We start from the raw sequence: 14,649 nt of genomic DNA, 5'->3' as shown, positions 1-14,649 counted from the left end.
ATACATGGTCTTTTTTCACTTGGAAGGAAGTTCTGATTTCAGTATGTTTTCATTTAACATCATTTCAAAAGATCATTGGAACTCTTATTTCTCATGATCCCTTTAATTATGAGTATGCGAATGAGTATATGAATATGAGTTTGAGGTTGTAAAGATCTATTAGTGGTGAACTTGCTGAACTTAACTGAACCTGAGAGTGGAGGTTTTCTGTGAATGTACTGAAATTCTACATGATCTCAATTTACCCTTTAATTTGGTAGTATATACAGTACTTTCTTCTTAGCATATGTGCTCTATACATTAGTCAAGGCTACAACTGTAGCAAACTATTAGCAGGGTGAAAGAAGAGAAGCTAGAGGCATCAACACAAATCACTGAAATGGAAAAACAGGTTTATACTAAGACTGATAATTTACAGTGCTGCCATTCATCTTAAAACACAGGATAAGATTTCATCCTTGACCATGACCAAGGACGTGAAGCGTTCCCAGTTTCCACATCCTGCTAGTAAACCACCCACAAATCCTATACGTTCCATACATTTATTTTACAAGACTAGGCGTCTTAATTTAAGCCTCTGAAAGAACTAGGCTTTAATGCTTGATCTGAGGATTCAAGGCATCTTACATATGGTGGCATCAAAAAGCTGGAGACTTTATTTTACACTTAAAAATGTATGAATGTCTATATATTACACTACAGGGACTGTGTGACTACTGTGGTCGGTAAGATTTTTCAGTGTTTTTGAAAGTCTCTTATGTTCACCAAAGATTTATTTGATAAAAAATATCGTAAAACAGTACAGTACTATTGTGAAATATTATTACAACTTAAAATAAACTGTATTCTATGTGAATATATTTTTAAATGTAATTTATGTAATTTAATTCCATGACTCCAGTCTTCAGTGTCACCTGATCCTTCAGAAACCATTCTAATATGCTGATTTGGTGTTCATGAAATTTTTTTATTATCATCATCAATGCTGAATACGCTGCTTCATTGTTTTGTGGAAACATTGTTATACAAAAATTATGCACGGGTCACATATTTGTCTAACCCGCGGGTCCCGCTTTTATGAAATTTTATGAAATATCCGCAGGGTCCGCGTGTTATGAGATGACCCGCGCATCAGGGACATCACACAATGCTGCTACGTAGACCTTCGTATTGTAACCTTATTAAAAAAACTATTAAAATATGAAAATATATATTCCAAATATTTTATATAGGCTATAGGGAATTACACGCAACATACATGGATTTTTTTATTTCATTTTTAATGACCCGCCCCACAAATATTATGAGACGACCCATGCATCACTATTATACAAGATTCTTTCATGAATACAAAGTTTTAAAAAAAATTTATTTGAAATATATATAAGCTATTTTTTCAAATCTATAATTTAATGATAAAAGACTAAGGGCAAGATTTACTAACAGCTTGCACCAGGGCAAACCATCTTGGTTTGGTGTTATAATAGTACTGTCAGTGAAGAATTAGCGCTGAAAAGGTGTGGACACAGTCACTTTTGTGTCTGAACTTATTGAAGATGCAAAATTTATGGGATGAGAGTATTAAAATGAATTGCAATGCAATTGAATAATGTTTACGCTCATCAAATTACTGGTATTTGCACAATTATTTAACGTCCAAAAAAAGCCTGTCTTAAAGCAGCATGTGCACATTGTTAGTAAATCATCGCAGAATTTTCACCTCCCATCAGCTAATTCAGCTAATTAAATCTGGGCCTACAACACTATGGCAAAAACCTGTAAATTGGTTAATAATAGTTTTCCTTTATCTGGCATATAACTGTAATAAAATTAACCTTACATTTAATATAAATTTAGAGTAAAAACAACTGTGTGTGAACTTGAGGTGAACTGACTTCATACATCCACTAAAAATCCCCATGAAACTAGTTCATTAAAAGTCATTGCATAAATGGCTCAAAAACAAAAAGTGAGTTCTGAGAAAAGCTCAAAGTGTAACATCTAAAAGTGTCCACCACCATAAGTGATATACTGTATGTTGCATATGTAAGGTCGAGTTTGTTCATGGAAATAGTGTGAGGGTGCTAACCTTGCTGGGTTGCTTGGGTTTGGGTTTGACACTGATGAACACATCAAGCTGTTCCATTAGGGAAGTAATGCACTGCGGTTCCACCTCGATGTCCTCTTTGATATCAAACATCAGCACCAGTGGCAGGCAGCCCTGCGGAAAGCACAAGGAAGAAAGCAAGAAAAAAAGAAATGAACAAAGATTTTTCTACACTGTTGTAAATCATTCATACAGTTGAACTTTAAGTGTTTTTAAAGGACTCTGTTGGCCTCTGTCCTAAACCAGCAAAGCTTCAGCTATTCAGCAGTGATCCATCACCTACTTCTCATGTTGAAAAGAAAAACAGCAGCAGGTAATCCAGGCGCAAGGCTTTCATTTACTGGGCCTTGACCTCCTTTTTCCTCTCCCGACACAGCTAACTCAGCAGGCAGTGAAGAAACTGCTCCATATGCAGGAAAAGTTCTAGAGCCTAGATTGTGTGGTGGAAAGCCTGCTATGACAGTCTTATTTGTGAATGCTAAAAATGTCCTTAATGGATTTAAATTGAGCCAAATACTGTGAATAAATTATTTGTGAGTACTGTCTCTGCCTCCAGCTGAGTGTTTAAATCTGGACTTGCGGGAACAGACGGGCCGATATCTGTCTCCAGAGAGGACCACAGTGAGGTTCAGGGCTAATTACTCTGCTTTCAGAATGAGGGAATGCTCTCCACTTGTGTGTTCCTTAAAATAATTATGTTTTTTTGTTTTTCTGGTCCCCCTGCCTTTGTCAGTTTAATATTCTTCTGTGTTGGTTGGAGACAATTAATTTGAAAAGAACCACCACATAATGAGACAAACCAGAGCCACAAATACTGTTACATGAGAAATAAAGAACTAAATATTCTCTCACCATCAGGTAATGGCGAGCCAGACACACAGAGTCAATGGTTCCCTGCACGTAGACAGTGGATTTCTTCTGTAGGCAGTTGGGGTCTGGGAAGTGGACATGCGCTCCTGTGCGCTGCATGATGTGCTTGATGTTGCTGCCGTTGCGGCCCATCATGAAGAGGTGGTGCTGGGGCGCGATGTCAAGCTGCGTGCTGACCGTGATGGCGCTGGCCAGGTTGCCTGCGAGGTGCTCCAGTAACACCGCTGTGCCCCTCTGCAATGACACCAGGGTTGGAAATGAATGGGGACTTGGGGGAAACATGCCATGGAATGAACAAAGCTGACTTCCAAATTAAAAAAATTCCCCAGCACAATCTATTGCTACTGACACAATCAAAATAAAATGTGAAAATGAATAAAAAGCGTTGGGAAAACCCATTTCTGACACAGGATAAACATTTTAAAAAGTCGATTACAACTTTTTATCTCACAATTCAGATTTTTTTTTTTCTGCAATTGTGAGTGCTAAATTTGTTTTTCTCACAACTTTGAGCTTCTGCATCTCTCATCTTTTATTTCTCAGAATTTATTCATTTTACTATACTTTATTTCTGACTTTATAACTCGCAATTGCGAGAACTGCGCGATGATAAAAAGTCTTCAATTTCTAAGAAAACAGTCATATTGTAAGATGTTATCATTTATTATAAATTGTAAGATTATTGTAAGATGTTAACTCATAATAGTAAGTTTATAACTTAAAATTACATTACAAATTACAAATTTATAACTTTCAATTGCTAGGTATAAACTCACACGAATTGTGAGATATAAACTCGTAATTGCGAGAAAGAATGTGATATGTTTTCAATGTAAAGATGACTTTTGTTGATCAAATTTTATTGTTAACAGTTTATAGTATTCTAATTGATGGAAGTAATTGCTTAAATTGAAGTATTTGACATAAAAGACAACGCATATACATCTAAACAGGTAATTATAAAAGATGCATTCACAAAGGTAAAAAAAAATGCCTCTGGAAATCAATTCAGGGGACAAATATTGCCCTTTAATGGAAAAGCTTATTTCCTAACCTGAACAAAAGCATGAATACCTCACAGGTTTTTCAAGCTCACGTCAATCACAACCACTCTGGTTACGATCTGCCAATACGACAGCTGCTTTTGACACTATTGGAGCGTGTTTTAGTAAACAAGAACCTCTTTATGTTCTTGCTTTTCCATCTGGCATATACGACCCTGAAAATGGCCTAGATCTGTGAGTTTCTTTCAGCGTGCCATAAAACTAGGTGAAGAGAGGAAAGGCAGAGGGGCTCTTTAGGGCTTCCTTTCTTGCTGTGTTCGTTGGCGGTTTTGGCAACAAACTCCTCACTCTGGCTCTCAACACATACCAGGCATAGCCAGTAGCCCACAGGACAACTCCAGCCCAAGACCCTTCCTCAAGACCAGAGATGGAAGAAGATTCTCTTTGGGAAGAAAAGCAGGCTTCTTCTACACTAGATGCTCAGTCTAAAGTGTTGTCTGCAGTCATTAGCACAACATGAAGAGTTCAGTGCCACCAGCAATCACCACAGACACACAGAGATCATAGGCTGTGTAGGTGTCTGCTGGAGGATTTACTGTGATCTTCTCTGGAGCTAATGAGGATGTTCTCTTTAGGAGATGAAAATTGCTTTGCAAACATATTACCCTATAGGAATATTCCTTTAAAATGTATGGTTTCTGCAGGCATTATGAAAGTAAATGTAATACTTTTTGAAGACCTTTTTAAGACCAAGTCATTATGTTCTCTCAATGTAAATGAGCTGCGAACAATAATTTGCATTTGTACGCAAAAAAACAAAAATAACTTTATTCAACAAATCTTCTCCTCTGTGTCACCCTTGCACCATTTTGGAGTGTACCACAACAGATGCACGATATTTGATCTGCAGGTAAACAACGCATATGTGTGGTGCTGCTGACGCAGAACAAGCATTGCGCAGCTCCCTGTTTACATTCAGAGGAAAGCATGGGTGTATGTCATGGTAGAAATGTCATTTTTGGGTTAACTATCCCTTTAAGGATGTTTAGGTATTTGTACAGGAAAACAAGACAAAAATACTGAGGAAGATATTAACATTTGGCAATGCATGCAACATTTTATGCCCTTCTAAAGATTTCTTAAAGTCTTATTTTGTGGAATGCTGAAATAAGACCTTTAAGCCCTTAAACCCAAGAAACTTGTATGCTCATAGAAATCCATCTGCTTCTCAGATTTTTGCCCTGAAACCCATTACGTGCTATATTTGAATATGCAAAAACACAAACGAGATCTGAGAGGTGCAGTGGAGGGAAATATGTTATTTTTGACATATGTGAGTTTGTGAGTGTATCACCTTCACGGCTGCAGCATTATTCTGTGAGCCCCGCACTACTCCTGTTGCTCCATAGAGTCTGGACCTTTGTTTGAAGGCCACAGAGATGTTGTAGGTCTGGGAGATGTGCTGGATGGCAGGAGAGCTGGGGTCAGGGTTCAGCTGTACTATGACTGGCAGCTCGAACATCAACACCAGAGGAAGTAACTCCTGAAAGAAGACCACCAAACCCATCAGTTAATGCAATCTGAATTACTTATATTGAATTATAGTCATTAAACTGATATCAGATGTGTTATTTCTGCTGCTGACAGGTTAGGATTATGGGTAATTAATCAACAGACCCAATCTAGCTCAATTGTTTTTTTTCTATTGAAACTTTTTACTAGAGTAAACTGGAAACTGATTCAAATCCATGTTTCCCACACAAGCAAAAGCTCAAGATTTTCACTGTGACAAAATTGCATTTAATTGCATTAAATGCACATGTGTAAAATCCCCAAATGTTTTTAAAAATCCTCTGCAGTGAATGGGTGCCATCAGAATGAGAGTCCAGACAGCTGATAAAAACATCACTATAATCCACAAGTTATCCACAACATTCCAGTCCATCGATTAATATGTTGTAAAGTGAAAAGCTGCATGTTTGCATGAACAAATTCATCAAGATTTATTTGACTTCAAACCACTGCTTCCAGCTAAAATACAAGTCCTCTATCTATAATGGTGCACCATTTTTGGGGGCAGCTGTGGCCTAATGGTTAGAGAGCCGGACTAGTTACCAGAAGGTTGCCGGTTCGAGTTTCGGTGTTGGCAGGAGTTGTAGGTGGGAGGGAGTGAATGAACAGTGCTCTCTTCCACCCTCAATACCCATGGCTGAAGTGCCCTTGAGCAAGGCACAGGATCCCCAGTTGCTCCCCGGGCACTGGATATAGCTGCCCACTGCTCCGGGTGTGTGTTCATGGTGTGTTCACTTCTCACTGCTGTGTGTGTTCACTTGGATGGGTTCAATGCAGAGCACCTATTCCGAGTATGGTTAACCATACTTGGCAAATGTCACGACTTTCAGTTTCACTTTTATAAGCAATAATAAATAATAAGCAATAATTTTTCCAAATACGTTCCAATGAAGAAACAAACACACCTACATATAGGATCTCTTCAAGAATCAACTCAACAAATCAAAAGCTGTGAGCAAGAATCCCATTTCAGGACTATGACCACAGCTGATGAAGAGAGTGACTTTAACTGAAGCACACATACAGTCTACAATTAGCTGCACGTAATTATTTTGACAAAGGGAAACAAGAAACTCAAGTTTTTAAATGTGCATAGGATGACAACATAGTGTGTGCTTGGCTTTAAATGTAAACAACATGGTTTGCTCTAAATGAATGCTGGCCAAAATTAAAGCTACTGCTAGCAGGCCATTTGGATGCCATTCAAGCCATGAAGTCTTCAGAAACAAAGCGGAATAAGCAAATATTTCCCATCATTCTACTGTGATTTAGGGCCAGCAAACAGTGCCTTACCAAACTGAATTGGTAAACAGATTGAATAGCCAAGCCTTAAAAATGCAGCTCTGATCAGTCCCATATGATGTGGGGGCTCTGCTCACCCTCATATTCCGTACCGGGGGCAAAAAAGAAAGACATTCTCTGCACTTTTAGATGTGGTCAGGACAGACACTCTCCATTTAGACAAGGAGATGTTTATTAGGTTCAGCTTTAGCTGGGAGCAGGGCATCCGTCATGGAGCAAGCTTTGGAATTCCAATCATTTATCTTTGTTAATAATTCTCATCATTCTTGAGCTATTACAACCATAACCATGGTTATTTTTTACCAAAAGCTTATGCACTGGTTATGAGCAAAGCTTTCCAAACAAAAAGCTGTGTTTTGTTTTGCTTATTGTTAATAAGGAATTTGGAGGGGAGCTCTGTATTCTGATCTTTTACAAACAAGAGGTCTGAGCTTTCCTCCGACCTTCTGTAGAATCAATAACTTCTGTATTTGCTGTTTTCACAGACAACATGCAACCAAAGAGCGAGGAGGATGCACTGTGGATCATTCCATTGAAATTAACTAGGTCCCTCCAAGAAAGCAAGGCTAATCTTTAAACGGGCTATTCGCTCAAGCATCAATTATTGGGACATGGCCAAACATGCAGGGTCTCAAAACACAAACATGCAATACAAATATTTTGCTTGTGGGCCAATGACATGATGTTCAGTGTTTGGATACAGCCTTTCTATGATGATGTTCATTATATTTTGAATTAATATACATTATGATAATTTTTAGGACCATAACATAGTGTCCTGATATCACAAATCATCCTTAAAGGAAAACTCTGTGATTGTTTACTCAACCTTATGTTCCAAAAAGTTGACAACAGCCATTAACCTCCACAGTATTTTTTTCCCCCTCCATACTATGGAAGTCAATGGTTACTGTTCTTTAAAATATCTTTGGTTGTGTTCAGCAGAAGAAACTCATACAGATTTGGATGAAATGAGGGTGAGTAATTAATGAATTTTTTTTTCATATCTTTAAGTTTGGAATAATATTTTATTATTTTTACTTAGAGAATTATTTGAGATTATTTGACCTTTTTATGATAAGACAAGGTTAGTTTAAGTTGTAAAATATAATGTGGTGGTGCAACTGCCCAAAATGTATTCATTTTTATTTATTAATTAGTTTTTGATATTCATAAAAAATAATAAAAAAGGATAAATGTATTATTATTTTTAAATAATGATTAGAATGTGTACACTGAAATACGTTATTACTTTTTACTTTATTGTTACACAACAACATTTTTAGATTCATTTATACATTGAAGCTTTTCTTGAAAACGGTAGAACATTTTATCAAAACCATCACAAATGAAATTAAAATAATAATAAAAAAAGAGGTTGAAATGTTTTCTTTTCTTTATTGTGGGCGCAGTTATTCATCATTGACCTTTGTACAACAGAACATTAAATAGATCCAAAAATAAAAATTCTGTCATCATTCATTCATCATCATATTTGATTTACGCCTCCCTTATAGCCTTTTAACTTTTGGTTACCTGGATTTGTATTGGAGGGACAGAAACCTCTCAGGTTTCATAGAAATATGTTAATTTGCATTCTAACTTTACCGCAACAATCTCAGTTGGCCTGAAACTTGACTTGAGGTTAAGTATGAGAATTATGCTCGCGCTATACCATTCACATGGGTGTAACGGCACAATAAAGCATCGAAACGACTGTGGGTGAAAATCTCTTTTGAAGAGAGAAAAAAGGAAAAAGTGGAGATGATTAGGTGGTCAAAAGAAGAATTTTGGTCATGCGAATGAGGAAGAGAAAAAAGTGAGGCTGCCCCACTAACATCCTTCCCTCACACACAGAACTTTATATGTTTTGGACATGAAAAATGGAGCAGCCTGGTTTTTCAAAAGGTACTCATTTAATACAAATTGCTTCGTGAAACAATAGAGAATGCTTATGATATTTTCTGGTGTAGAACGTCCTCGAGTTAATTGGGGCTCTGTCTTTATGCAAACACTAAGGAAGCACTCTGTGCTCAAATGCTTGGGCTTGTTTTTCTTGGTTCTCTCTGAGGAGGAAGCACGTGTGCGGAGCCCTGGCACTGGTGAAATCCGAGGAGAGAGTCTGGATGGAGAAAGAGAGCACAGGCGACACCCGGCCAAACAGTCAAGATATCACTTGAGCCGCAGTTTCAAACCAGCTTCAATTGGCACCATGTGTTCCGCATCAAGCCATTATTAAAGCTGGTCTTATAAGTAAAACTCAAGACCTTCCTACAACCTTCTAATTCCTCATGTTCTATCCTATTAAAAGGCTTTTGCCTGTAAAGCTTTGTGAAAGGAAGGTTTTTATGCCATCGAATTGGACAGAAGTGGCTATAGTGCTTATAAAATATACCAATAGAGGGCAGCGGTTCTGATTCAAGCACCATGTTCTCAAATAGAAACATCCAGAGAAAGATGAATGCTGCTTGTTGTGTTGCTGGGATGGCCGCTGGGATGCTGAGGAATGTGTCTATCTCATCCAAAAAATCATTTATGTTAACACCCCCTGTACCTGTCTACTTCCTCAAGATAAATAACAGCCTCCTTCTTTTACTTCCTGACTTTATCGCAGAACAACACAGACATTTGTAATCATAGTATGAATGTTTATTTACCCGAATTCTGGCTCTGGCGGCCTCCACTCCTCCTGGCTGGCCGGCTATAGACACCTGCAGAAAAGAAACAAGAAAGTCAGATGTATATTCACAGAGAACAAGTTAGAAGTTATATTTTATTTATTTTCAACAGAATAGAAGTTCCATGCATTTTGCGTGAACTAATCCCTTAAGAATGAAAAATACTTGTCTGCCAAATGTTATCATACGAGCACCACTAGGAGGTGAGGTTTCTTCATTCTGCCCTGGCTGGCTCTCATTCACCTGTCAGCAAGTACCAGCCACTCTGAACCCAACACATGAGCCCACACTGAGGGAGGGCCATGCCATTGCTCAATTTCCACATTCCCCACTTCATCAAGTCTGGAAACATGTCTCGCATCCAATTATGGCTCAATCCTTATCCTCCCTTAGGCTGCAGGCAATATGCATACAATCAGTAGCTCAGTGATACATAAACTCATTTTAGAAATCAAAACAGGTCCAGGTCCTGAAATGGAAATTATACTCTTTTTGGTGAATATCTCAAGAAACATGCCCAGGTCATACTTCAACCTAAAATAACAAGCGTACAAACACATTTATACTTATAAATTACATTATTATGATTATAATAATATTATGTTTGCATATATTCTTCCATTCAAAAGATTTTTTAAGGAAATTAATTCTTCAATTCCACATTTCACAATGATATCTGAAGGACCGTGTGACACTAAATGCTAAATTAATAATGGTGAAAATTCAGCTTTGCCATCAGAGGAATAAATTACAATTTACAATACACTAAAACACAAAAAGTTTCAATTCTAATAATGTTGAACAACAGTACTGTTTTGTACTGTTTTAAATCGAATGAATGCAGCGCAAGATACTTATTTTATCACCAACCGATTTATTTAATTTTATTAAAGAAAGTGAAACTAACGAACATCACGATTTTTTACATTTATCATTATCAGTATGACAATTAAACAAACCCCCATTCTCATTACTGTGGTGATATTTATGCAATTATCTTATGATAATAATAAAAAATACTGTATTTCAGTATACTGAGCATAATAACAATTACATGAAAATCAAATATAAACATACATTATGTAAATTAAAACTTATGCTTAATTGCTATAAAAAATAACACTGCATTACTAAATACGCTACCAGTCCTAAAAATAGGTGTCATTTTTGTTAATACACAAACTTCAGCTTTTTCTTTTATTTTTTTTCTGAGTAAGCTGGGTAAGTCAGAATCCCACCTGGTTGCTCTTCTCAGCTTGGTTGTTGCGGTTGGAGTCGGGGAAGTGGATGTGACAGCCCGTGTCCTCCATCACCTTCTTGATATTGTTTCCCCCTTTGCCGATGACATGTGAATGCTCGGTATGTGAGACGTCCATCTTTAGAGTCACGCGATTGCTCTGAGGAAACAAAAGTGTAGGATTGTATTAACTGCGGTACCATATTCACCTCAGTTCTGAAGGTGCAATGCTTCAGTTTTAAATACAGGAAACAGATCCTGCTCCTCTGAGCAGCTTTATTAAAGTTGTGACAGACTGAATTAGATCTATGAGCTAGAGCCAAGTCAGATTTTCATCACATCAAGTCTACCGAGAGATGTCAATACACACCATTTCCTATTTCACATCAAACGTTTGAGGGAAATTACAACAAACTCTTCAGTTGGCTTTGGTGGATGTTCCGCAACATAAATTACCAGAAGGATGAATATAGTCTGAAATGTTTTATTAAAGCAGAAGCCACAGATGTCAGATGCCCCTGATCCACCAATGGCTTCGGCCAATGCTATAATGTGTCTTCTTCCTTTTGCTAATATGATTTAAGCCATGATTCATTCCTTTTTAAAGCTCCTGATGTCAAGCTCCACATAGTTCCGCTCAGGATCTTCAAACATCACAGCTGTCGTAAAACCAAACGCATCCAGCTACTACAGCAACCAAGAATGACAGGGATGATGAATGAGACATTTTTGTAATGCACAATGACATATCAAATAAGAGTCACCCAATCTGACTTGACATGCTCACCTTTGTGTCCAGGACAGACATGATCTTCTCCTTGGCCTCCTTCACATTGTCTCTCTTACCACTAACTTTGATATGTGGATCTGAAAGAGAAAAATACATAATGCATAAGGCATGTCATAAAGTTTATATGCCTATTAACAGCATTTTCGAAAAAGAATTAGTTAAACAAACAGCTAACTAAGCAGCAAATCAGCATATTAGAATGATTTCTGAAGGATCATGTGACACTGAAGATCAGAGAAATGACGCTGAAAATGCAGCGTTGCAACACAGAAATAAATGAAATTTTCATATTTAAATAGAAAACAGTTATTTCAAATTGTAATAAATTCTCACATTATTACTGTTTTTGCTTTTTTTTTTTTTGGTGAGCATAAGATACTTCTTTCAAAACATTTAGAAAATATTACCAACCTCAAACCTCTAAACAGTATTAAATAAAAAAAAACAACGACACCCAAAATACCTTCAAGTAGTAAGTCAGTTCTGCATAGGCAGTCAGGCAGTTATTTTATTCATCATAAACCTTCATCAACGATATGGCCATTTACTCATATAAATTATGTGGTAAGTCCTATCTCACATGAATAATGTTGGGTTCAAGTAGGGCTGGCAGAAAACTGCATATACAGTGCTTCACGGTTAAATAAATCCAGACAATATTTATATCATTCCAGCACTTGCTCATTCTGTCATTGACTTCCGCACCATAAACATCTGTCTCATTGTGCTGCAAAAACCCCCAAATTCCCCTAAACTAATCCACTTTCCCAACCTTCATGCCAACATGAAGTAGACCTCTGCTTAGTGTCCCACAGAAAGACTTCTGGTTAACGGCACAATGTCTGGTCCACTTGAAAACTTTTCCACCCGACAAACGCCCACTTAGACCCACCTTGTTTGCAAAAAGATTTAAGGAATTGTTACATTTTTAAAAGATTAATTAAATACGCAGAACACACAGGTTTTCTACATTATTTTTAATAGCTTCATAAATGAATACATTGTTAAAGTTTCATGAACTCAGTTGAGAAGATGTGCTTTTTGATTATTTCTTACATTTATTCAAATGTAAAAAAAAATTAAGTAAAACAAGTAACATGGGGATAAATAAAATGTAATTTGGGGAAAAAATAAAACAAATTTTATATTTCATCACAGTTCATTTCATGACCCCACACATGTTTTAGTAACTAGTTTAGAATCTAAAGCAAGCCACAAGACAAGCCAAGCCATGTAATTCTCTCTCCGTGAAGGAGGAAGACAAGCACAAGGCTCCAGGTCTAGCACTACACGTCTGGCTTTCCATGCTATAGCTGCTGTTCCGGTGCTTAAAGGAAGCTTGTGATGAGAGCTTTTAATGCCAGAGGGAATGAGTGGAAAAGCCAGGCTAAATCACTGTCCCACGCAGAAGCGAATTTCTCCACCACAAAATCCTGCAAACACCCATTCGGCCTGACTGGACGGACACTGCGGGAGGAAATCACTCCAGCCCGGCTCCAGCAACATTCCATGAAGCAGAAAACATACCAAGCGTTTATAGCCACTACAGTAAGACTGGCCTTAGTTAAAATTGCATGTAATGTGAACATTTTCTGTGGTCAAGCTCAAGCGCTCAATAGAGGTTTTACAGTTTATACTGTGGTGTTAGGGGGAAAACAAGAATATAATCGCATACAAAGGGGTTTGTCCCATGCAAACTCGCCAACTGAGTGTGGTTTAACAGATGTAGGATTACACCCAATGATTAGGTTCGCTCAGCTTCCACGCAGGCAATTATTGTCCACCTCACCAGTTTTGAGAGGCACCCCCTTAAGGGTAGGATTTACAAGAGTGGTGAAAATGTTGAAATGTAATATGTCTATTGCATACAGAGCGAAGCAATGCTGGTGTGGATGGTGTTCAAGGCTGCCACAATGCACCAAACTTTCAAGTTTGTGCATGCAAAGCAAAAATAACCATAACCATAAATCTTTTTGCCGTTGGTGCATTTATTGTTATACACATGAGAGAGGGTGGGTTTGTGAAAAGCACAGACAAATTGTTTGGGATTCCTGAGATTTTCATAAAAAAATCTAGGCTTTAACTAGATGTTTTCGCAGTTTACGACACTATTAAAGTGAAAAGTTCAACCAAGTTACAATATTGAAACTAAGGTGACCAGATTTCTGAAATTAAAAACAAAATATTGAAATCCCACTTGCTATTATCTATTAATTAAAAATGAGGCATACCTTTATTGTTTTTGTAGCGAAACAATTTAACACCATAGTTTCAGTGCGAGGAAAGCATTGTTATGGATTATGGACTGGTATTTTGGCTAGAAGCAATAGTTTAAAGTTAAAATGCCTTAATGATGGATTTATTTCTTTCAAACATACAAATATTCTTTTCACGAGATGTTAACTGATGGACTGGAGTTGTGTAGATCACTTGTGGATTATTATGATGTTTTTCATAGCTGTTTGGACTCTCATTCTGACGGCACCCATTCACTGCAATAATATATATATATATATATACATATATATATATATATATATATATATGTATATACATACGTAAACACACACACACACACACACAGATAGATATATTGTGTGTGTCCAGAATGCTATGGCTATCAGTGAAGAAAGACCGTAATAGTGTAGTTACAGTAACCACTAGCAGACTACAAAAGCACATCTTCTTTCACATGGTTTCCTCACAACCTTTGACTAGTGTTTAAATATAGCTCCATCTAAAGATGCTTTGCTGACACACGTCCATGCACAGCTGGCTTTGATAAGTGCTACACTCACAATTGTGGGGGGAGAAACACATCTGTTGAAATACATTCCTGATCTATACATTCCTGATCCTGATGACTAAATCAGTCATTTCCAACACAGCAGGGGAATGTGAAAAAGGAGAGAAAATAAACAACCAACAAGCTGGATACACCAAATCAGTGCATTACACTTATGATTCATCATGCTGAATCACGTGGAAAGAATCGGTTTGACTGCTAATGGCTATAGAAAGCATGATTGTTTGATGATTGGTTTAGGATCCTTTGATTTGTTCTTATAATTTTTCAAGTTAGTGGAGAA

General features: G+C 37.3%; 1 protein-coding gene across 1 annotated transcript in view; it reads right to left on the bottom strand.

The window, feature by feature from the left end:
* LOC132122011 (protein bicaudal C homolog 1-like) overlaps window positions 1–14,649 on the bottom strand; it is an 88,567-nt gene that overhangs the window by 15,918 nt on the left and 58,000 nt on the right. Inside the window, exons 4-9 of the mRNA XM_059531809.1 lie at window positions 11,558–11,637; window positions 10,772–10,930; window positions 9,513–9,566; window positions 5,336–5,524; window positions 2,960–3,211; window positions 2,090–2,221 (exon numbers count right to left, since the gene is read on the bottom strand). Coding sequence (XP_059387792.1) covers window positions 2,090–2,221; window positions 2,960–3,211; window positions 5,336–5,524; window positions 9,513–9,566; window positions 10,772–10,930; window positions 11,558–11,637 — 866 coding nt within the window. The remainder of the gene's footprint in view (window positions 1–2,089; window positions 2,222–2,959; window positions 3,212–5,335; window positions 5,525–9,512; window positions 9,567–10,771; window positions 10,931–11,557; window positions 11,638–14,649) is intronic.

This window comes from Carassius carassius, chromosome 40, assembly GCF_963082965.1.
Source record: "Carassius carassius chromosome 40, fCarCar2.1, whole genome shotgun sequence".
In the NCBI taxonomy this organism is placed as follows: Eukaryota; Metazoa; Chordata; class Actinopteri; order Cypriniformes; family Cyprinidae; genus Carassius; species Carassius carassius.
Note: the sequence above shows the minus strand (reverse complement) of the source record. Positions and strands in the feature narration are given on the sequence as shown.